This window comes from Dermacentor variabilis, chromosome 3, assembly GCF_050947875.1.
Source record: "Dermacentor variabilis isolate Ectoservices chromosome 3, ASM5094787v1, whole genome shotgun sequence".
NCBI lineage: Eukaryota > Metazoa > Arthropoda > Arachnida > Ixodida > Ixodidae > Dermacentor > Dermacentor variabilis.
Window position 1 is genome coordinate 53,528,719 of NC_134570.1, and position 24,415 is coordinate 53,553,133.

Sequence of the window (24,415 nt, forward strand, 5' to 3'; positions counted from 1 at the left end):
TCTTGTATGGCTATTGAAGGCACATGTGGAGAGGCTAAATTCCATCAATTTTTTTTTCTGAGAAGGTCCCTAGCGCTCACGATAACCAACAATTTATGATACGCGACAGCAGCCAAGGGAAAATATCGAGTAGTGCACTTTCCTTATGGTACTTGCAAATTCTTATAGCATCAAAAGCGTTGCAACAATATTTCACAACTTACTACAATGCATGGCAAGAAATTGAATATAGCGCACATTGCCACATGAATACTCAACAGTCTAGCACGGAAACAATTAACTCACACTTGTCGGTAAATCCCCTGTCAAACATTTTGTAGGGTGAGTACGTTACTGCTATCAAAAGGTCGGAGATAGATGGGCGGTATGAATGCTCGAAACAAGCCTTCATTTCTCTTAAGTTGATTTCATAAATGACACGTGAGTCTTTGCCACGAGATAGCCATATCCTTCACGTCATTCCCCTGAAAGAAACTTTTTCCACCTTTTCACGGCTCTGTTCGGTTCCCGTGGGGGATAATATTATCTTCTTCTTGCTATGCACAATCCCGATTTATCTCATTTTCACTAACCTGTAGCGGAGTGCTCATAGTTTTATGTACATGCCAAGACAATTCATCCCTGCAGTTGTACTTACACGTGTCTTACACGCTACGCTTCTCAGTTTTTGTATCATTGGATGTAAAAGGCAAGGAAATGTCCATATTTGTTTTTCCAAATTCAATTTTTTTCTTTAGTTTCGGAAGTTCCTAAAAATCTATGTGATTTCTATTCGTTTACAGATGCCCCTGGTGCCGCTCCTGCCTACCTTGAGCATCATCCTCAACGCCACGTTGATGACAACGCTGCAACCGCTTACGTGGGTGCGGCTGCTTATATGGGTGGCCGTAGGTAAGCTGCTCGCGAAGGATCGTAGCACATTGCGTCTCGATACACGTCTCTTGGAGCAACACACGAATAAACAGCGCGTGCGTATGTGGAAACCCAATCATTCCAACTTTAGCCGTGAACAGTCACTATATAATGACCGCATAGGCAGTGGCTCATATCGCGCTCACGGTGTGTACCAGCCGCAAAGCTGTGTCACCTGTTCAGTCAACTTCCCGACGGTATTCGCCAACTTCGCTTTCGCCTACTAGTTCTGGCCGCTCTGCGGTTTCAAGTGTGACTCTGCCCAACGCATTCGCCAGGACAAGCACCGCAACTTTTCGTATTGCTGGATCACCTGTTCCCGGGTTCTTCAGCCGTCACTATCTACCCTAATTAATGCGCGCCCATGAAATACAAGCAAACATTAAAGAGACAAATTATTTAAGCAGTGTCAGAAACTACTCTTCTACAATATAAAAAAAAAAGATTTGCCAAAGCTTTAGCTCGGGTGCTCCTATCTAAATACATGTAAAAGCAGAATTCGTCTTTCTCGGCAACCACGGCACCAAATTTGACGAGATTTGTTGCATTTAAAAGAAAAACCTAAAATGTAGTGACTGTTGCTTTCACATTTTTGATTTAGTTCGTCAATTGTTTATTAAAAATTGACAAAAATCAAAAATTTTCAAAAAACGAAACTATCAAGTTCACAACACTGTAGCTCAACAACCAAAAACGATAATACAATTCTGTGAATCGCATATAATAGTATATCTAAAGCGGACAAAATTGATATGTCACACATGAATCTCGAAAAATTTAGTAATATGGAAATACAGCTTTTGCAGAACCCCTGTAAACAACGTAACAAATTGACGTAAGGTGTAATAATATGGCATATCAAATTTGTCCGCTTTGAACGATCTAACGGATGCCGTTTACAGAACCGCGATATCTGTTGTTGATGCAGAGCTATGAGTTTGTAAACTTTGTGCTTCTATTTTTTTTCAAACTGTCGAATGTTTGAAAATCCTTTTAACAAAATTCAAGCTTAAATTGAAATTCTGCTTCCAACAGTCACTAGAATGTAACTTTCTCTCTCAAATGCAACACATTTCATTGATATCGGTCCAGAGGTTATCTCAGAAAAAACGTGTTTGCGTTTTACATGTATTTGAATAGGCCGTGTCGGAGTTGGGCCCGAGCTAAAGCTTCCTCTTGAGACTGCTTACGCGTCGGAATGCGAAAGCATTACACCGTTTGTAGACCTCGGAACGTCATGAACGCGCTCACAAACGCGTCATGAAGGACGCACTAGGCACACCTTCAGTAAACCACAACCGTCGAGCAACCATGGCGTCGGGAACGCCTGCTCGTCTCGCACCCCGGAGGCCCGGGCTCGATTTCGTCCCGGACCTAAATGTACCGAATTTTCTTTTCAAAGACATTCATTTACTTCGTTTACAGGAACTCCGAGAAAGTTTGAACGTATGTCTTACTCTTTGCGACGTCGGCCACTTGTGATACGTGCTCGTTCGCCAGAGGTGCCTGTTGCAAATAATCGTTGGGGTTTGCCTCTGCAGGTGTCGGCATTTGGGCACCAAAGGTGAACACCGAGATTTGTAGTGCTCATTTTGCCGCCATCTCCGCGGCTCAGCCGTTCCCCTTTGGGGCATGATTTCTTTCGTAGCGCTGCCCAGCTCTAGGCTGGTACAACACTCTTGTACATGTCGTGCGGTGTTTCATTCTGCTATTGTTCTTTCATATATTAATTCGAAAGCATTATATGCTCCATGAAGCGGAAAATCCGGCGTCCGTCCGCCGTTGTTGCGTTCTCCAGGGTAGCGTACCTCGCCGCTGCCGACCAGTTGTTGCGACGCCTGTTTCTCGAAGCCCGACCGGCGTTACTATTGGGTAGCGTGGCGCTGTCGGCGGACTGCAGGCATCCGGTATATAGGCCATGGCGTCCAGGCAAGGACGAGACGATTTCTAGTGCGAAATCTGCATGATTCAATGGTTGGTGAAAGATGTAAAAGGAGAGAATGAAGTGAAAAGTTACATTGCGGACCCCTTAAATAGGCCCACTAATATCGTAGGCGGGATCTTGCTCACGTCAACGTCACGTGACATGCACTGAGTCCCCATCGGTGCTTTGCGGCTGCTCCCACATTGTCAGGTGAGCCTGGATGGGCCCGCCTTTGAAGGTGGCAGCTCGCAGGTCCGGGATCGTGGGCGCTTATCCTTGCTTCTAGGTGACGTTGGTTCGCGGAAAGGGCGTCTGGTTGTGGTTGGACGCCTGACTGTGGATAGGTGACTGATCCCCTCTCTTCTAGACGTCGTTGGTTCGCGGAAAGGGCCCTCCCTTTAGAGTTGGACAGTTCGTGGAAACGGTTCTTCTAAAGTCGAACACACACAAAGGGACGCCAGCCAGACTGGCAAACCCTCGAGACAACCATAGCAAATTAGGAATCCATTCTTCGTTTCTCTTAGGCATGCACACACACGAGGGGGCCTATAAGTACTGCGGGGCACCTGCCAGACCGGTAACCACTCGAAGCAACTACAACAAATTGGGAATTCACCCTTTGTTTCGATGAGGCATGGTGGTCGAGCATCCTTTTTGCCCGGGGTGCTACACGCCAACCGTAACACCGTCCATCCGGTAACATCCGATGGTACGAAAACCCACGAGACCAGTGATGACGTCACGTTTCAATATCAAGTAAAACTGATCTGGTCCACACACAGAAAGTTGTCTTTGCCCAATTTGAAGATAGAGTTGACTATAATTACGTTCAAAACCGCCCTGGCTCACCCCCAAAATTTGGGGGGCCCACTCTCAAATTTGACTCTGCCTAATTTGAGTACATGACCAAGTGATCGCGTCATATGAAATAGTCACGTGACCATGTAAGAACCTTAAGTTGCAAGGTCGCATGACCAGGTGATGACGCCATGCGACAATGTCACGTGACATGGACATCGTTATGGCCGACACGTCGAAAATACTATCGCATTCAATGAACGTAAGAGGCTTAAGCGAAGCTGTTTATGCGGACCCTGTGCCGTCATTGTCGGCGTTCGCTAAAACTCTAGTCATCAGCAATGGCTCGAGCGTCGTCGTCGTCTTCCACGGCTGGCTCCGTTGCTGATTGTCATTCCAGTGTAGAATTTGACCTCTCTTATGTCGTCGTAATGGGGAGGCCGCGTTTACGGGAGGGGGGGGGGCAAACTTTATTGATAGGGGAAAGGGGGAGGTGGCTGAGGGATCAGGCTCAAGTAAGGCCCTCGGCCTGCTTGGCCTTCTCCGTCCAGTCCACCAGTTCAAGCTATCGGTCGACGTCCCCGGAACTGAGCCAGGCTGTCCAGTCAGTCTCGCTGCTGACGGGGAGATGAGAAAACGGGAGCGAGGTACATGCCCACATTATGTGTGAGTGTCCCTGTTTGTGAACAGAGCCTATACATAGGTCGCTTTCCTTGTATGAGCCATTGCTTAAGGCGGTATGAGCCATTCATGGTCTTACGTGGTGGACCGATTTAAATTTTGAAGCAATTTAATTTTGAAGAATCGCAAGCGGCAATGCCGGGCGGATGCCGCTAACCACGCCACCGAGCAAACTCGAGACATCGAACTCGAGCGATAACGGCGGATTGCGGGCATACCGTCACTGACGTCGTTCTCTCCGTCGCAGCCGAACGTGTGTGTAACCGCATTAAGACGCACGAAGAGGTCAAACGTCAAACGACTCCAATGAATCGCCAAAACATTTGCAGCGCCCGCATCTCCAGTGGTGGGCCATGCGCCCAATACACGGAGATTTGGATTAGTGGTTCCGCATATTGCATCCCCTCTACAACTGTGGGAAAACCACGAGTAGTGTGTACTATTGAGGAAGAAGCTGCCTACCACGAACGTCAGCGGCAGTTGGCTCGTGAACGGGCTCGTCATCCTATGGCCGACCCCTGTCTGTGCGCCACCAAAACCTCACGCGCAAGCCAAGAAAGAAAAAAAATAATCACTGGGAGAACCGCAAAAAAAAAAAGCACTCCTGAAGCATGCTCACCACGCGAAGCACGCGAAAGCCAAAATGAGGTGAAAGAATGGTAAAAGAAAAGATTAACGATATGGAATAGCTTGCGAAGTTTGACTTGCATGGTGTAAAACACTCGGTGTAACTAACACAACTTCGCGAGAACAGGGCGAGAACGCGGGAATTTTCTTCTCCACCTCCCGGCACCATCCTCCACCGGCGCTCGCCTCCCTCGCTGCGACAAACATAATTTCGCCGATTTCACCTACGGGGTATTTACGCTATTGCGTAAAAAAATAATTGCAGAGTCTCTTACGATCTGTCTTAACAGGTGAACGGCGATACCTCCTCTTCCTCCTCTTATCATTCGCCTCTTTCTTTTTGCCTCTTCTCTTTCTCTTCTTTCTTTTGGTCATTACTGTTCACTACTAAGCATATTTAGTCGTTTGTAATCAATTGTGGTCATTACAAGCCGTCGCTAGACATGTTGGTCGTATCGCATTGAGTAGTAGTCACTACAGGTAATTTCAGTCATTATTAGTGATTACTGGACATTACTAAGCATTTTTAGTCATTTATAACGAATTGTAGTCGTTACAAGTTGTCGTTCGACATATTGGTCATTTCGTAGTCATTACTAATTATTACAAGTCATTTCAGTCATTATTAGTCATTACTGCTCACTAGTAAGCATTTTAGTCATTTGTAATCAATTGTGGTCCTTACAAGCCATCCCTCGCTGCGACAAACATAATTTCGCCGATTTCACCTACGGGGGTACTTACGCTATTGCGTAAAAAATAATTACAGAGTCTCTTAAGATCTGTCTTAACAGGTGAGCGGCGAAAGCTTACTCTTCCTCCTCTTATCACTCGCATCTTTCTCTTTGCCTCTTCTCTTTCTCTTCTTTCTTTTGGTCATTACTGTTCACTACTAAGCATATTTAGTCGCTTGTAATCAATTGTGGTCATTACAAGCCGTCGTTAGACATGTTGGTCGTATCACATTCATTAGTAGTCACTACAGGTAATTTCAATCATTACTAGTGATTACCGGACATTACTAAGCATTTTTAGTCATTTGTAATCATTTGTGGTCTTTACAAGCCGTCGTTAGTCATATTGGTCATTCCGTAGTCATTAGTAGTGATTACAAGTCACTATTAGTCATTTTAGTCATTACTACTCATTACTAGACATTTCTAGTCATTTCTAATCAATTGAGGTCATTACAAGCCGTCGTTAGACGTGCTGGTCATTTCGGAGTCATAAGTAGTCATTACAAGTCATTAGTAGTCATTACTAGTCATTATTAACCTCTACCAATCTCTTATAACGTCATTATTCACTAACTGTCACTATCAATCATTATTCATTCTTTAATCTGTCTTCATATGGCGTGACGACGCTTCGGCGGACACTCCGGCGGTCAGGTCTGCTGAGACAAATTTCACCATGAGCCTATAAAGGCTTTGGGCTTAAAAAGAAAGAAAAAATAAGAAAAAAGAAAAGCCACTCTTGCACTAAGGTTAGACTTGCTTGGCGAGGAATGAAGCAATAAGTAATAACGCGTGGCGACGCCGCCTTGGAAGGTTCCGCGCCAGCTCGCCGCGACGTTACAGATTTTCATGGGGTTCGCTTGGTCCTGTTAAATTTTTTTATTGGTAAAGATCGAATGACCTTTTGTTAGAGTCAAAGAGGGAACTTATCAGACTTTACTAGTATTTACTGAGTCACATTCAGCAAAGGATGGTAAAAAAATGCTGCGAAATCTGTGACGTAACACTGAGGTACCGGCAGCGGCGCGAAAAAGAACGATACTTTGAAGCTCTTTTCGTCTTTTAATAAACAACCCTTTACATAGAAATTAACGAAAATAGAGTTCTGAAAGATTCGTTTATCACTCTAAATTGATTAAATGTTTCTTCTTCGTGGTCCATTAGGCGAGCAAATCGGCGCGCGTTCGCGAACTCACCGCGCCTATCCTTCCTCCCACTCCTCTATCTCATTTTTCTATTCCCCCTTTCCCGTGCCCCTGTGTAAGGTATCCAACCAGATACCTTTCTGGTGAACATCCCCGCCTTCTTTCTTTCTTTCCTCCTCCTTCTCCTTAGCGTCCGTCGAACCTTCAGATACTCGCAGGTTGCCTGCCTTATCGAGCAGATGGATAAATTGGCACGGTAATACATGCCGTGGCTCATCGTTGACACTGAGTCTCGCATCTCTTGAGAACTCCAGCGCCAAGCGTCGCCCGCGCTGCACCAAACTTGCCGCGCTGCACGCTGCAATTGAGGCTCTCATATTGATGAGCTGCGTGCTGCCGCAGAGTCAGCCCATTTGCGAATGGTTGGATGGGGCCGCGGAAACTCGGGTCTGTCAAAGCGCGTACCGCGAGGTTACTACTCAGGATGCGGAGGTCCGCGTGATGGGGCGGCACTGAGATAAGGCACAAGGTCGAACGATTCCACTGAGGCCCGTAATCAACTGCGGCTAGGCAATGCATTATTCCCGGTTAGCGCATTGCGGGAAGACGCATTAGAAAAAGGAAATGAGTGCGAGCAACTGCGCAGAATGCGGCACATCAGCGTTGTTGAATTATGCGTGAGCCAATATGTGCACACTGTCGGACAAGGTTTGATTGCAGGCGGCACAGAGTAGCACAAATGAAAGAAAGAAAGAAAGAAAGAAAGAAAGAAAGAAAGAAAGAAAGAAAGAAAGAAAGAAAGAAAGACGGGCGTTCGGACTAGCCAGAACGCCTCAAGCTAACGATGCATTAAGGATACCTGTTCTATGTTTGCGTACTTGCGACTCGCTATATGATTCACGTAAGTGGCCCCGTGGGACGGGAAACAAATGACAGCGTCGCTGTGTCTTCGGTGTTCGGCCTGGGGTATTATGTTGCTGCGTGTGTGGTTTGCGCTGCCGTTCTCCTAATACGAATTTCAGCCAACTGAACCAAGTATCGGTCCCATTTTAAGCGCGGGAGTCGTTGTCGGCGTCCGAAAGAAGTGCAGCAAACTTGCTCGACCAGAATTTCTGGAAACACGGTCCCGCATTTTTGAAATGCAGAACAATTAGCATGCGGATAACGACTGCAGCATCTACTGAAGTCATTCGAGTGTAGAAAAAACACACACGAACATAACGCGGTCGTTTATCACGTCATCTTTAGATCTTTTCGAACCTATCGGTCACTTTTCATACCGTGCATTTTCACACATTCAGTGGATAACCCAACTGCTTTCATTTGTCAACGTTAACTACGTTGCGTGTTGTTGCTTAAGTATATTGCGTATGTTTTGTGTGGGCTGCGCATATGTGGTGTGCACTGTGCATATCATGTCATTTCATTTCGTCATACCCATGATAGGCATACCGCCATCATACCGCAATACCGCATATCATGATAGCATGATACCCATGATAGGCACACCCATACCATGATACCCAGGATAGGCATGCCGCATATCATGATAGCATGCCACGCAAATCTCTCCAGGATTCATTAAGGGGCTCTCTTTTTCTCTCTTTCTCTCTCAGCCCTCAACAATCGAACATTTTCTCTGAATTAAAAAGTCTGTAACTTTGAGCTCTAGCTTAGCTAATACAGGAGCGCTCGTAACAAAAGAACTTTAGTGTTGGAGGAAACCCACTTAAGTGAAAATAAACCGCTATCCGTACAATCTCAAGAGAGAACACCATCTTGCACATAATAGAAATGTTTCTTCGTGGAGGGCCGCGATGGTAAATACTTGGGATTCTTGGTATGTCACAACGACCTGAGCAACGTGACGACACGGCCTGTTTTTCCAGTGCTGCCGAGCAGTACAATTTATCACGAATGGGCCCACTTGCGTACTGCTGTTAGGGGCAAGAGAAATAGAGATATAAAATAGACGAAAGGCATGAACGTAAACGGGACACGCGTCCGGTTTGCTACCCTACCCTTGGAGAACGATAAGCAGGGAGGAAGAGAGAGAGCAGGAGAGAATATTGTTGCGCACACGCTTTAAGAGGAAGCTTTAGCTCGGGCCCAACACCAACGCGGCCTATTCAAATGCATGTAAAACGCAAAAAACGTTTTTCTGAGATAACCCCTGGACCGATTTTAACGAAATTTGTTGCATTTGAGAGAAAAACTTAAATTCTAGTGACCGTTGGAAGCGGAATTTAGATTTAAGGCTTTAATTTTGTTATAAAAATTTTCAAATATTCCACCGTTTGAAAAAAATAGAAGGACGAAGTTTACAAATTCATAGCTCTGCATCAAAAACAGATATCGCAGTTCCGTAAACGGCATCCGTTAGATCATTCAAAGCGGACAAATTTGACATGTCATTTTACATCTTACGTGAATTTGTTACATCGGTCACAAGGGTTCTGCAAAAGCTGTATTTCCGTATTACTAAATTTTTCTTTATATTCATGTGTAACATCAATTTTGTCCGCTTTAGATGTACTATTAGATGCAATTCACAGAATTGTGTTATCGTTTTTGGTTGTTGAGTTACAATGTTGTAAACTTGATATTATCGTTTAATGAAAATTTTTTATTTTTGCCGATCTTTCATAAAAATTTGACGACTGAACTCAAAAATTCGAAACCAACAGTCACTAGGTTTTAAGTTTTTCTTTTAAATGCAACAAACATCGTCAAATTTGGTGCAGTGGTGGCCGAGAAAAAGGAATTCACCTTCTACATGTATTTAGATAGGAGCAATCGAGCTAAAGCTTCCTCTAAAGATGCGCAGCACGTATAAATTGTCGCAGAGACTTGTCGACTCGAGGTTCTGTAGCCATGTTCTTGTCACTTTGTGCGCCAGAAACGCGCACGGCCACGGTTCAAGTATACATTCATTTACGAAAAGTCATGATACCTACTGACGACGTGCAAGTACTTCTTGCAGGGTGTTGAATACTTGTAAGGCGCTTCGAGCTGTCGGTGTCTGCAGTTTTGTAAAGGTGCGCATAAGGCATCATCATCCAGTGACTGCAGCATATCCACGACTTCCCCGTCTTGCTCTGCAAATTTCGCGAGGAGCGACGGGGAGTGGTGCTAATCGCATTACCGTCGACAATTATCGTGAGATGTGTCCTGTCGAAATTTGTTGATAAAGATGATGAGGGATTATATGCGCAAACGTAAAGATAAACGGATTTCGGTTACAACAATCGGTGCGTTGTCGCAGTTTAAGTCGTGTTGAGCATTTTTTTTCATCGAGTGGTCAGCTATAGCGTTTACTGTCACGTGTCCGTGGTCACGTCGCCCTTGTGTTACTGCAGACGCCTTTTGGAGTTTACTGTCTCTAATATAGATGGCATTGAATTCGGCGCACGGTACCGTTAAACACGTGCGCGTGTAGCAGTGGCGCAAATGCTGTCTCGGGACGCAATGCTTCCATCTCACTCACTGCACGTCTCTATGGCTCGCAGGGCTCCTGGTGTACTTCAGCTACGGCATAAGGCACAGCAAGCTGAACCCGGACAGCGTCATCTCGCCGCAGACGTCCCTGCTTGCCATGGAGTCACGCGACCAACCTCGCAAGTGGGGCGCCATGGATCAGGAAGTGACGTCGGCCACAGGCGTGACCGAAGCGGGCGACAGCACCGACGACAAGCAGCCGCTTGTGCCGCCTTCTTCACCGCCTCCGAAACCCGCATCCTAGGTGTACACGAGTGGCTACGTCGTGGATTGTCCGCTGTTGCACCACACTCGGGTTATACTTGTTGTCGTGCGGAGACAGACGTGCACGCGTTGTCGAGTTGGATAATTCGAACGGAACGGCTTTTCTCCGTTTCAATAGGGGCGACGATTTCCTCTGGTAGGCCTGGATCTCTGTATTCTTCTGTTGTGAAGGGTTGTGTTCGTCCGGCACTTTAGAGAGAAAGCGATTCGGGAGTCCAGAGCGCTGAATAGACCCCTCAGCCCAATGCCAGCGCTTTATGTTTAACATCAACGATGAAGATTTATTTTCCCGCTTATTTGCGAAATCGCAGGTTTCACTGCCCTAACAACGTCTCGCTACCACCGAAGCAAGCGGTTCGAGTAGTTGTAGCAAGTAAGACGAGGCCAGAGGCGAAACTGAGATAACGGAGCGCTAACGGTAAGGTGGCAGCAGAAGCTTAGTTATTGCTGAACTGGGACACTCGTTCCAAAGCCGAAAGCCCATGCGTCAAGCCTACGATCGAGAGAGAAGCAATTTATTCAGCCTTTGCAGATTTGGAGGCGTAGGTAAACCAACACCTCGCTGGAGCATTCCGCAAACTCTTTCACATTGAGGAATGCAGCGCTAGAGCGCATCCGGTTCACAGGATTTAAGCAGTTCCTGCGCATCTCACAATTTTCTGTCCAGGCGTATCCAGTTAGACAAGGACGACAGGGAAATTATCAATGTGTACGGCATCTTGTTGACACCTTGTTGCGACTAGTTTCTATCTGTCGTCACGACAGAGGAAAACGTATATATAGATATCACGTTAGGCACGCGACAAAAAAATCTTCGCTAGGAATCGAATCATGCCAATGAAGTATTTACGGCTATGAAGAAGTATCCGTCGACTGGACAGGAATCTCTAACGTGAAAACGATGGGTCCCAAAGAATGATAAAACACCGAATTCTGTAGCGTACTGCCCGAAATGTACACTGGAAGATGCGAGAAAAAAAAAAAAAAAAGCCGAGACACGAGAGGAAAGGAGGAGGAGTGGGAAAGAAAGGGAGAAGGCAGGGATGTTAACCAGAAATACAAAGAGCGACGGAATTCAGTAGGAACCAACTGGCCTGCAAAAAACTAGTTCTTGAGGAAACACGGCTCTCGCTACGACAAGTAAAGAAAGAAAAAAAAATGAAAGAAAAAGAAAGAAAGAAAGAAAGTAGTCTCGTTATGTATTTCGGGATAAATTTATTTTTGCAAGGACAGGAAATAGGCTCCTGTTCTTATAATACAGCGACTACACGAAATCGCATCACATTTCTACACCTAAAGGAAAATATAATTTATGTTATTTGACTTAATGAGAATACTGTTCGATTATGCATTCGATTTCTTAGAAAGAAACGAGGGTTCGCATAAAGTACGTCTTTGCATAAGAAATTCCTAGTTTTCCTTGTAGCAGAGTGGTCATTGAAGCTCGACCGTCTTTTGCATAACTTGACTGCCCTGCTTTACCGTTAAGGCAAGGGAAAGGTTAATTTTCAACATGAATTTGAGGGCATTAAGACAATAAGCGTTCTTGCGGCGGCTTAGAAGTCGTTCTCATTTTATTTACAGCGTGATATGCTCTCAGTGATATTAAACAGCGACGGCGACGCGTGAAGTTAGACGTCCGAGTTCGGAACTGTCGGTAGGCGTTGATTATCATGGCACCGATCATTCGAGTAAGCATGATGTTTGTGTGCGGAAACTCTCCCGAAGAAATAGACGAACTTTGAATGGGTAGATGTCCGAACAATTTTTTTTTTTTTTTTTTTTTTGCGGTCGGTTGATCAATCTCTCTCGAACAAGTTTCGCAGTTTCCGCCACGTTCAGACTAATTCTTTTTTTTTTCTGAAGCTTCCAAAATGCATTAAACATGGAGAGCAAGTACAAAATAATTGCTGTCGGCTATCTAATACTCCACAGGGTGTCTCGATAGTACCGCTTCTGTGCAGCGCTGCTTTCAAAGCATTCTAAATACTCTTTGTTATACAGCGCTATCTATCTGCAGCGCACCCATTCATTGAGAACTTTAAAAAGCCTCCAAGACGGTTTTTTTTTTTACGCGAATCTCGAAGGCTACGACGCCTTTGATATTGATCTACTAGGGGGAGACACCGCAACGGGCGACAGTAACGAAGCCGCGCGAAGTGCTGTTGGCGCCTACCTTTGAAACTCCTTTGGGGACGAACTACGTAGCCACGGCGACCGAGCTTATGTACGGCCATCATATGATATCATTTAAGGTTATGAATTATAGGTTGTGCGAAATTCTACAACGTAAGCATATTTTACCACAAGTATAGTTAAATGTGAGGACATCAAATTATTTTGCGCGCATTCACTGCCCAAGAGATGCAGCCGAGTTATTTCAAGCCCCAGTGCCAATCAATATCTTCTTAGTGTGGCATGATGGTTTGTCTTATTAGATGCATTTCTTTTTTCCCTCTGGTAATAACTATTTGTACCAGTTGCATCGCCTGCTAACCTCATGACGCCCGAGTTATGCAGGGAAAGCAGCACGCACTAAGGATCCGGACTATACGATGTAGAAGTCAACGAAGCCAGAGGAAGGAAGTTAATGGCTACGTTTATTGGAAATGTAGGAGTAAATTAGGAAAATGAATGCGGACGAAACTACAAGTTGCCGAAGGTGGGGATGGAACGCACGTCTACCGCGTTACTCGTGCGGTGCTTCACCAATGAAGCTACGACGGCGCTGTCCTCTCGTGTAAATTTTTTTTTATCTGTGTACGTGTGCAAACTTAGCTCTGGGAGTGTTAACCAGCGCAACCCACGGCCGAGGCGAGGCCTACTTTTCAGAGTACGTGGCCGAATGGAGCGCAGCAACCTAGCGATCTTGGAGGCCACGCTGAATTTTCCACGCCGTGACACGTGAAACCCTCATGCGATCTCAGAGGCCACACTGAATATTTCACGCCGTGTCACGCGACACCCTCAGGTAGTCGTTCGGTTCACACAGTGTCTTGGGAGAACACAAGAAGCTATTTTATGGCAGTATTATTTAATGCTAGTTGCGTTCTGTCAGGAAAAGTAAATTTATGCCAGCGGTGAGTCATTTCGCGCAAGGAAGATTGTCTTTATATTCCCCCAAAATTCTAATCATCAAGTATGTGTGCCCGTCATGTATAACTCCTCTGTGGAATTCTAAGTGCTCTTGCATAGTGTCGTTGACTGAACTATGTTTAACAGCACCGATTACCGCACTTACTACGCTATTCGCAATCAAAAGAGAGATTTAGTGTTTCCGGTATTCCGGTAAAACGCAGGCGTTGGGGCGTTGGGGCAGAGGCGTAAACGCGAGCGGTCTGCATGGTGCAGCCACCTGGTGGCGCAGTGCTCAAACATACAGAAACAGCTAATATGGCAGTAACCGAGTGTATTTTACTTTGTTGCGGTTGTAAATTTTTGGCAGTAACACAATTACGCCAGTGCCGAAAATTTACGCCAGCTGCGAAGAAGAACACACTCGGTGAATGCACTATTAGCTGTTTCTGTCTGTTTGAGCACTGCGCCACCAGGTGGCTGCACGATGCAGACGGCTCGCGTTTACGCCTCCGCCCCAACACCCATCCGCCTGCGTTTTAACGGGAGAGAGAGAGAGAGAGCAAATGATAAAGGAAAGGTAGGGAGGTTAACCAGGACTGAGCCCGGTTGGCTACCCTACACTGGGGAAAGGGAAAAGGGGACGGAAATATTAAAAGAAGAAGAGAAAGTACTGGGTACATCGTTCGGTCACTCAGTGCAGATCACAGACGCTGACTCAATCCAGTAGCCTTCAAATATCGTTTTAACGGAATACCCGACACGCTAAACCTCTCTAAAGACTCAGCATTACCGAGTGTGCGAGCTGGATCCTCGGCAGAAGGACATTCGGCGCTCTTCGAGGGAAAGGCAATCGCATAAAAATGAAGTGACGCTCGTTTTTCCAACCTTGCTGTTGCGAAATCGAGCAATCCAAAACCTTCATGTCTTTCATGTCAAGATTTAAACTACGTGGTTGCGACGTCACTATCACGTGTCGTTTGTTTATGCTTTGTCAGATGTTAAATCGTTAGATTGTACGGTGCTGCTGAAACACCGACTAGTCGTTTGTATGTGCGAGAAGCGCGCTACTGTGATCATAGGTTAAATGGCGGACATATATTATTTATTATTTATTGTTGTTATTGTACACTTAGATGTCACTATACTAGCTTGATTCTTTTTTCCTTCTACGGCTTGAATTATGCTGAGAACAATATTTTTGGCCATTGTGATTGTGATTTAGAGGCACTGAAAAGGTGCCTTCAATAAAGAAAATATGTTTGTTGCTAACCTTGTGGCGTCGCTCTATTCATATTCCTATCCTTGTACTGCCGACCCCCCAAAAGCTTTAAGAGGGCAAGTTTTGCTAAAGAATTGACGTAATAGTTCTGCGGAAACCCGCAAGGTGCAGAGAAGTAAATAATATTAAAGGGAAAATGAGACATCCACCCGATCGAAGCAATTGCTACAAAGGAAACCCATACGGTTTCCTCGAAAGAAAAGCCTCGAAGTTGAAGAAAGTAATCTCAGTGCCCTTCCACTCTGTGATGAAGGATGACCAGCGCAGCTGTGTATGTGGACCTCTTAATGGCGAACTGCACCTCCGCCGCGGGTCGGCCTGGCGTTGCACTATCTCCAGGATCGGCCCACGCATGGGGAGCGCTTAACGCCTGCTTCACCTCCACCGCAAGTCGGGCCGGTATTGCACTATCTCCAGGATCGGCCCACGTACGGGGAGTTTTTTTGCTTAAAACACGAAAATTTAATTAAATTACGGGGTTTTACGTGCCAAAACCACTTTCTGATTATGAGGCACGCCGTAGTGGAGGACTCCGGAAATTTCGACCACCTGGGGTTCTTTAACGTGCACCTAAATCTAAGCACCACGGGTGTTTCCGCATTTCGCCCCCATGGAAATGCGGCCGCCGTGGCCGGGATTCGATCCCGCGACCTCGTGCTCAGCAGTCCAACACCGTAGCCACTGAGGAACCACGGCGGGTAAACACGAAAATTTCCTTGGACCGTAGAGGTATACATCTTCGCTGTAACATTCATCCTGGTCCAGGACTCGAAGCCGTTATCACCACCTATTCAGGGCAGCGCCCTACCATCTGAGCTAACCAAGCGCCTAGTAGCTGGCAGGGCGAAGTCGAACTTGTCAACAACTGCTCGAAGCAAAGGCAAGAGATTGAGGTAATAGTTCTGCGCAAGCCTCCAAGGTGGAGAGAAGTAATTAATTTTAAAAGGAAGATGAGCCGTCCACCCAATCGTAGCAATTGCTACAAAGGATTCCCACACGGATTCCTGGAAAGAAAAGCCTTGAAGTTTTTTCTTGAACTTCGAGGCTTTTCTTTCAAGGAACTCGTATGGGTTTCCTTTGTAGCGATTGGTACGATTGAGTAGATGTCTCACTTTCCTTTTAAAATTAATTTGCTAGAGAAGGCTCAATTTTTTTTTCCGACTTCACCTGTCAGCCTGGGGAGAAAGAGGCACATTGCAGGTAGAACTGCAGCCATTGTTGGAAGGTGCGAGTAGCTGATGATCATTGGCTTCATGCCGGACTTGGACCGACGCTGTGCGGCAGTGTAAAGTGAAATTCTCACTCTCGATTGAAATTCAAGGTGAGACGCGTGGAGTTTGTAAGCGGAAGTGTCCACTATGGCACGTTTTCGTTCGATTGTTCATGATTGCGGATGCGAATGGTTGTGGTGAAATTTCGTTTTTTTTTCTAGGATTCCGGGCTCCGAAAGGCTTGACGGTAGGGGAACCATACTTCAGGCCTTGGACAGCCGGCATGATACGCTATGCAAATTGCTTCACCTCTGCCTCTTAACAATGATAAACAAGATAAACAGATGGCAAGATAAACAGCAGTATACCCCCCACGAGGCATAATATCAAGTGCGCAGTTATTGTCGTTAGTTTCAAATGCGAAGTAAAGACAGTCGCGCGTGACTGCGTGAATGAGCGAGACTTTTTCGCCCTATTTCTTCCATCAACTTGCATAGCCATTTACCCTTTGCCAGTGTAGGGTAGCAAACCACGAACAGGATGATGAGCTGCGCTAGAGGAGCAGGATGTTTTCGTTCTGCGGCTATAACAAATGGAACAAGAATACGTATTCTTGTTCGAAAAACGCGCATTAAGAGATATCGCTCCGGAAACTCTACCGACGTCTTTGTCATTGCGTCCACACTCCGACCAACCATCCTTGCCAGTCGTGCGTCAGTCGTGTGCAGGTGCTCCCCAGCCGCTCTAGCGATCGTCGTGATAACGAGACGGCGGCCGCAGCGCTGGCAATTTTTGGATGTAATTTACGTACGAGAGGTTTCTGTGAATACGGGCTCAGTTTTCTTTTTCCAGCAACCTCCGGCACTATTTTCTTCGAATGCCGGAGACGACAAGATTACATCGATTGTGTTTTGCGCCTGGTACATCTGAAGATCAAGCGCAATTTCCTCGAATATTGCTTCTAGTTTAACTTCGAAAGTATGAATGTGCACGGGCACAGATGCCCGAGGAGGGTAAGTTTGCCCATGGAGAAAAAAAAAAAACGGGAATTGTTCAAGCAGAAGAAAGGGATAGGTAGACAAATCTTGTTTGTGCAAACACTGTTGCGCGTCAGCTGTGAAGAACAATTTTATTTTAGGTGTCGTCGTATTCAAAATACGGTGGCAGATAAACAGATATACCACGTGAGAAAAGTTGTGCCTTTGTACAAGAAGGGTGCGAGAAAAAAAAAACAGTCGTCTTCAAAAAGGGAAGTCGTGACCATGACGCTTCAGGTAGGTTTGCGCCATCTGTTCGAAGGCCTGCAACCAGAAAACAAGAGCAAAGCAACACAGTGAGTCGCAGGCAAGCGTGAGTGCCCCAACGCTAAGGCCAGGGAAGGTTTATCATTGATTTCGATTTAAAATTAAGTGCCTGAAAAAGATTAGCAAAACAGATCGCGGCGTAAAACTGTCGTGGAAACCTGCTGTAAAATTAGCATACGAGATGTATAAGAAAATAAGAATAGACTACATACAAGAGGAGAAAATACTCAATGCGCAACAAACTCACGCGGAATTACGAACAATGCACTAATTCCTAATTCACCTTCAACTTTATTTTACTAGCTTTCGCGATAATTTGAAGTGTGAATGCAAGTACAGCCATGTATTCTTAAATTAGGGTCACTGCACAGAAATGAATGAATGAATGAATGAATGAATTAATTAATTAATGAAATAAAGGTGATCCTAAGACGTGGGGACTGTGCTAGTGGACACGAAAGGTGGGGAGGTGAACGTGCATCTTCTATTCTAGCACGGCCGTGGCTGTGCCTTGCGCAGCCGAGCGCCACCGCGCATGCCTTGTCTTGGGGCTAAAATCAAGCGAGTGCAAAGTGAGGCGAGCCGAGATGGCTGGTGGCTTCGTGTGCGCTGTGTTCTCGCGCGCCTAGTGTTGGAGGCCGCGGAATCTCATGTTTTCGAGACACTTTGTAGCGAGGGGCTGCATGCATGATGCGTTCGGTGGCCGCTGCTGCCACTCTTCGACACGCCAGCGTCGTGACAGAGAGTGTCCGTGGTCATCGAGAGAGAGAGAGAGAGAGAGAGAGAGAGAGAGATCTTTTCGTATTTGCCTGCGCTAGCGTGACAACCGGCTTGGTAAAATATTAGTAAGCGGATGTTTGTTACAGCTTACATGGCCAATACTACGAATCTTACTTCGTGAAGTTGTCCGTTACATTGCTATCGCTCCAGTGCTTTGCCTGGCGATACTGCAACCTTTATATTCAATTAAAGTTAGACATGCCTATACAAGGAACAGCACGCCGACTAATGGGTTCCAGGGTCGCATACCTAATGGCACACGCCCAGTTGCACACACCCAGTGGCCACAGGAGCACAGACCCACATATCCAGTAGCCCTTATCTAGTGGCATATACACAATGGACCAAGGGACACTCAGTGGCACATACGCAGTACTCCCTAGGGCCCATACCCAGTGGCCCCAGTGCTGATGCTGTATGCTCATAACCCGTGGCACGTAATTTTAGACTGCTCTGTCATCGGAATTGGCCCACGAAACCGCCGAAACACATAGCGAGATACACCTCCACAAGAACTGGCGCGACTCGGAGAAGAACGTTTCGCGTCGGAAGATTCGTGTCCCGTGTCTTCGTGCCAGTGTGCCTGCGTGTGTCAGCTTATAGTAGCGCTACAGTGCTCTATAAAGTTGCAACACATTCAGCCCTGGAAGGCAGACCACACAGATCGCGCTGGGTAGCCGCCCGCAAGTAGCGGAGAAAGAAAAAAAATCTCTCGAAGGCGCGTGTACCCACGTCGATCTCGGCCATTATCTCCGGGTCTATGTGACAGCGCACGTTCCCGTCGGGGTCCTCGGAGAGCAGCCTCGAGCCGCTGTCCAGGCTGTGCGCGTCGTCCTCGGAGCAGCAGCTGCCGCTGTCCGTGTGCAGCAGGGGCAGCTCCTCGTTCCTGGCCACCACGGCCGCCACGAGGGCGGCGTGGTCGCCGTCCTTGGCTTCGCCGGGGCCCCCTCCTCCTTCCAGTACTCCCCGGGGTTCGGAACCGCCGGGCGACGCCAGATCCTCTGGCGGCGGAGAGGAGCCCGACCTCCACGCCGGGTGGCCGTTTCCCTCGAGCGACGCCCCGTGCGACGAGGGCGGGTGCTCCACGGCCGGCGACGGGAGGCGCGACTCCTGCTCCTGGAGCTGCAGGTACGGCAGCTCCAGGTGCTGTTCCTCGGCCGACAGCAGCGAGGCGGCGTCGGCTGACGAGGCCGCCGTTGCGGTAGCGCCGACCGTCGCTAAGGCAGCGCCGGTACCGCCGCCGCCGCCTCCGCCGTGGTGAGCCTTGAGACGCTTGTTCTGGGACTCGGATCGGCCCCGGAATGACTGCGCAACAAAGGGCATTAGAGGAATGGGGGAACAAAAGGTTAGCGCCGCGGTGTACCCTGGCAGCTAGTCTATACGAGAAGCAAGAGATTCGCGGCTTTTCTTTTTTGGAATCCTGCTTTTAGCCACTGTAAAAAGATGTAGTTGCAAGTACACCAATTCGTTTCTTCACGAGTTCAAATAAAGAACAGCACTATGGCCCGCGAATACATTATTCTAGTTCTGACACACCATACCTGTCTGTAATTAATGGCATTTGTCCTGGGTGAATTATTACGTCTATATGTCCTAGAGTAAAATGAAGACAGGCGGTTTCAGCTATCATCGTAAGTGCAGGGACGTGGGCTGTCGAAGCGATCAACCCCCATGAAACTCCCGGCGTTCCTGCAAATCATGATCAAACCTGTTAGCGCGGAAACACTGAGGAAGACAAAGGGGCAACGACGTACACAAACTCTTGCCTGTGTAGTTTCCCGTCTGTCGTGTTCATTGTTCCTGCGCTGATAAGTTTAATCGTGAAATACCAACTACAGCCCGATCGCTGACACTGCAATTCAGTCGACAGCCATCACGTATGCGATGGATTCCTGCCGATACTTTACACCAGCTTGCGTCGAGATTATGCATAGTTCAGGATGGCGATATGGTCTTGGTGATTTAGCATTCCCAAGGAGTGATATACAGCGCGAGAAACGCTACAGCTCGCGCTAAACCGTGTGTGTTCACTTTGTCGTCTTGTGTCGTGGTGTGCTTCTCGCCTTATCACTCGCCTTGATTTGTAATCCTATTCGCACTAATTGCCGTTTCCGTTAAAGCACTGGCGGGTTACGACGTACTATCATAACCAACTTCGTTGCTGCAAAGCGACTATCTGCCGTAACTTGCCACGTAATGCTTTTGCCGTCTGTCAAAGGGTTACTAAAGTCTCTTACGGTAATCGCACCGACTCGCTTCATGCTACAACTCTCTCTATGGCTCCCTTTATGTCAAACATTGCTTCCCGTACCTGACAGGCCTGCTGCCCAATGTGCGAAATTTGGCTATGTTTGATTCCGGTGTCGACAATCCAACAAAATAGCATTGTTCCAGGAACTGCAGAGAGATGGACAACACCGGCACTAGTCTACTATAGTGAGCTTTCATTACTAAACGAACATATCTCCGATTTACAATCTTTCTATGCACAAGCCGCGTCATGCTACGAGAGGTGATGCAGGCTTTGTACCTTCTTGTGCGTGCTTCCAAAGCGGCCCTTTCGCGACTCGAGAAAGTCTCCGATGATACGCAGCGGGCTCCGGCGGCTCTTGGAAGCGGTGCGAGTGTCCTCCATCTCCTTGGAGTCCGAACTCTTCGTCGTGTCATCGGACTCGTCGCCTGCCTTGCCCGCACCATTGTTGACTGTGTTAGATAGCGAAAGACACTGTTAAAGACTCATATTAAAGCCTAAATCTGCGAAGAAAGAGACAGGACCCGGTGGAGTGGTAGCACAGCGACTAGGCAGTCCTGCTTCTCAGCACGATCAAATTATGGGGTTTTACGTGCCAAAACCACTTTCTGATTATGAGGCACGCCGTAGTGGAGGACTCTGGAAATTTCGACTATCTGGGGTTCTTTAGCGTGCACCTAAATCTAAGTACACAGGTGTTTTCGCATTCGCCCCCATCGAAATGCGGCCGCCGTAGCCGGGATTCGATCCCGCGACCTTGTGCTCAGCAGCCTTACACCATAGCCACTAAGCAGCCATGGCGGGTTTCTCAGCACGATGTCGCGGGCTTGAATGCCGGGTGAAAAAGAAAAAAAAAACGTGGTGTGCCGAGCTTTGGGGACAAGGTGAAGAGCGACAGGGGATTACAATAATTTGGAACCCTATACTACGGCGTTTTTCATAGCCCCCATGGTTGTGTCTTGTAGAGGATGGATTCACTCACTCACTCACTCACTCACTCACTCACTCACTCACTCACTCACTCACTCACTCACTCACTCACTCACTCACTCACTCACTCACTCACTCACTCACTCACTCACTCACTCACTCAATAAATAAATAAATAAATAAATAAATAAATGAATAAATAAATAAATAAATAAATAAATCAAACGCTGTTGTAGGCACGCTTAAGGCTAAGCGAAATATTAAATGAAGCCAGACTTATAGGTCACAGAGTAAGCAGAGACTCGTAACGTGAGAAAGAACGCAAGGACCATTGAGGCAGGAAGAAGTACGAAGGAAGGCTCGTTTTTCTTTTATAACAAGGACAATAGACGGCCGTCGTGAAATTTCCGCAGTCGCTGCTCGTGGGCCTGCCTCAAATGGAGCCACTGCATGCTCGAAATTTCATGGGCAAACGAGCTGAACGGAAGATCCATTAACACCTGGGACCGTAATTTGTGAGCTTTGCGATTATTTTCTGGTGAAAGATCGGAAAGAGAGAGGATGCAATGACGCTGCGAGTGCGTGCAGACGCGTGGACTCCACTTCCACGTCGCTATCCGTAAGTTCGCCAGCCAGACATCTCCTCTAGTTAGCCTACCTGCCTATCGCTGCTTTCTTTTCTCTGTCTCGAAATTAAACTGACGTTTTCCTTTAGATACTCCATACCGGGTTTGCTCGATGGTTGTGGGCCCTCTCGAGCACAGCGCAACGCGCCCCCGCGTAAGTCTCGGGTCTGGCGTCTCTCGATTGCAGTGGACCAAGCGCAAGCAACGCATGCAAAACGACAAGTAAAACACTGTGTACGCATGTGCTCATCAATCACGTCGAGTAGCCCGCTCACGTGCAAGTGAATCTTCAACATGATCATCATCATCATCATCATCATCATCATCATCATCATGTTCATCATCATCATCATCCTGGCTGTGCCCACTGCAAGGCAAAGGCCTCTCACATACTTCTCCAACTACCCCGGTCATGCGATTGTGGAATCATAATCTTGTGGCATAAATCCACGTGCTGGTGAGATAAAACCACCAAAAGAGCTGAGGCGGACCTCCGAAGAAGCGGAAAGCAGAAATAGAACGTTAGAACTAGGGCAGCAAAAAACGTCAGGCATAACCACGAGAGCAAGTACGTACGCGGAGTCACCTGGAAATTATGCTTCGGGTTCTCGTGGTTCCAACACAAGGGTCGGGCCTGCGCCAAGTCTTTTTTTTTTTTTTGCGTGGGAGAAGGGGGGGGGGGCTTTCCGATCCTTCCAAATTACTGACTCCGGACGTCGTGTTAGGTAAAGACAGAGAGAGAGAGTGAACTTTAATGAGCACCAGCAGTTCAGTCGGCTGGGCCTAGGCCTCCCACGATGGGACGTCGAGGTCTTGCCTCTTCGCCGTTTCGTAGGCCTGCTGGGTCGCCCAGAGTTGGTCGTCGAGATGGGAGCTGCGCAGGGCGGTGTGCCATCTCGACGAGAGGGTCACAGTATTAAGGTCTGGGTATTGATGTTTGAACTCCCATAGCATGTGGAGGAGTGTTGCTGATTCAGTTTTACAGACCTTGCACGTCTGGCTCGGGTAGATGTCAGGGTATATGGTGTGATAGCGTGTAAGGGAGGGGTATGTATTCGTCTGTAACAGGCGAAGGGTGGTTGCCTGTGCTCTGTTTAACTTGCGGTGAGGGGTGGGGGAAGTTCTTCTTGCGAGGTAAAATGACTTCACAAGGTCGTTGTATCTTTTAAGGCGGTCGCGTCCTGCGGGTGCATCTGCACCGTCTCCGGCACGGTTGACTAGTCCTCGTGCTACGGAGTGTGTAACCTCGTTGAGGTTGGTGAGATGATTGCTGCGCGAGAATCGCTAAGTATGGTGTGACAGGCTGGGTCAAGAGTTGCCAGGGCGATGGCCACTTCCTCGGCCGTCTCGGCATTTTGTGTAACGATGCTGGCAGCATGTCGGAGCAAGCCGCCTGCTGTGGTAACCGCCGCAAAGCGCGGTCCATCTTGGTACTCAGCTGCGTCGACGAAGGTGACGCCCGCGGTGTTGGCGTAAGCTTTGATGAGGGAGGTAGCTCGTGCCTTCCTGCGTTCTTTGTTGTGGTCTGGGTGCATGTTTTTCGGAATAGGGTCGGCGTGTATCCATTGCTGAATGTCGCGTGGTATTGGGTGTTTTTCTCCATGTTGACGGTGGTAGGTGATATCAGATTCGTTTTTTTTTAAATTTACGATACTGCTGGCCGTCAGGCCATTACGTGATGAGTTTACAACGAAGACATATAAACCTTCACAATTGAAGTAATACAACTCTCCGAATTTTATATAATGCAACATTGTGCAGATAAAATATTAAAAAAAGTACAAAATGACAGTCGTATATCGCCCCTCAGGTTTGGGGTATAGCACACGCGATATCCTTCGATTCTTGTTTACTTCTTATCACTTGCACGACAGAGCGGCCGAAAGTGGTGCTAACGAAGACCGGACGCCGGGCCAGTCAACGACTGAGCGCATGAAGAATGGAAAATGAAAATAAAATCTTACATAATGCGGCTAGTGGCTACCCCGGCGCATGCTACACGCGTAAACAATGCACCGGAGGGCGCCGCACCACCAGCCCGTATACTCACGCGAGGTGTTCGAGGCGGACTTCTTGATGATGGACCCGTTGTTGCTGGCCTCCTCCTTCTTCTTGGCGCGGGACGAGGGCATGAACTTGGCGGCACGCACCCTGAGCGAGCCGCCAGAGCGCCCCTCGTCCTGCGTCCGCGATACCAGGATGCGGGGCGCCGATGAGTCGGCCCAGTTCTCGCGCAAGGCGTCCTCCGGCGACAGGTACCTGTTCTCGAACAGGTGCTGGTACACCTGCGCACGGGAGGCTCCTTGCAAATTCTCTCTCTCTCTCGAAGGAAATGGAGACTGTAATCGACAAGAACCTTATCGAAAAAAA

General features: G+C 47.5%; 2 protein-coding genes across 3 annotated transcripts in view; one reads left to right on the forward strand and one right to left on the reverse strand.

Moving 5' to 3' along the window:
- LOC142575615 (cationic amino acid transporter 4-like) overlaps positions 1–14,934 on the forward strand; it is a 30,091-nt gene extending 15,157 nt beyond the window's left edge. For both annotated transcript variants that reach the window (XM_075685115.1, XM_075685114.1), the window contains exons 5-6: positions 783–891; positions 10,334–14,934. In XM_075685115.1, the coding sequence (XP_075541230.1) occupies positions 783–891; positions 10,334–10,566 (342 nt within the window). In that variant the 3' untranslated portion in view covers positions 10,567–14,934. The remainder of the gene's footprint in view (positions 1–782; positions 892–10,333) is intronic.
- Positions 14,935–17,264: 2,330 nt separating this feature from the next.
- The window catches only part of LOC142575616 (uncharacterized), a 234,759-nt gene continuing 227,608 nt past the window's right edge, over positions 17,265–24,415 (reverse strand). The window contains exons 8-11 of the mRNA XM_075685116.1: positions 24,096–24,330; positions 20,769–20,941; positions 18,971–19,543; positions 17,265–17,455 (exon numbers count right to left, since the gene is read on the reverse strand). Of these exons, the coding sequence (XP_075541231.1) occupies positions 17,396–17,455; positions 18,971–19,543; positions 20,769–20,941; positions 24,096–24,330 (1,041 nt within the window). The 3' untranslated portion in view covers positions 17,265–17,395. The remainder of the gene's footprint in view (positions 17,456–18,970; positions 19,544–20,768; positions 20,942–24,095; positions 24,331–24,415) is intronic.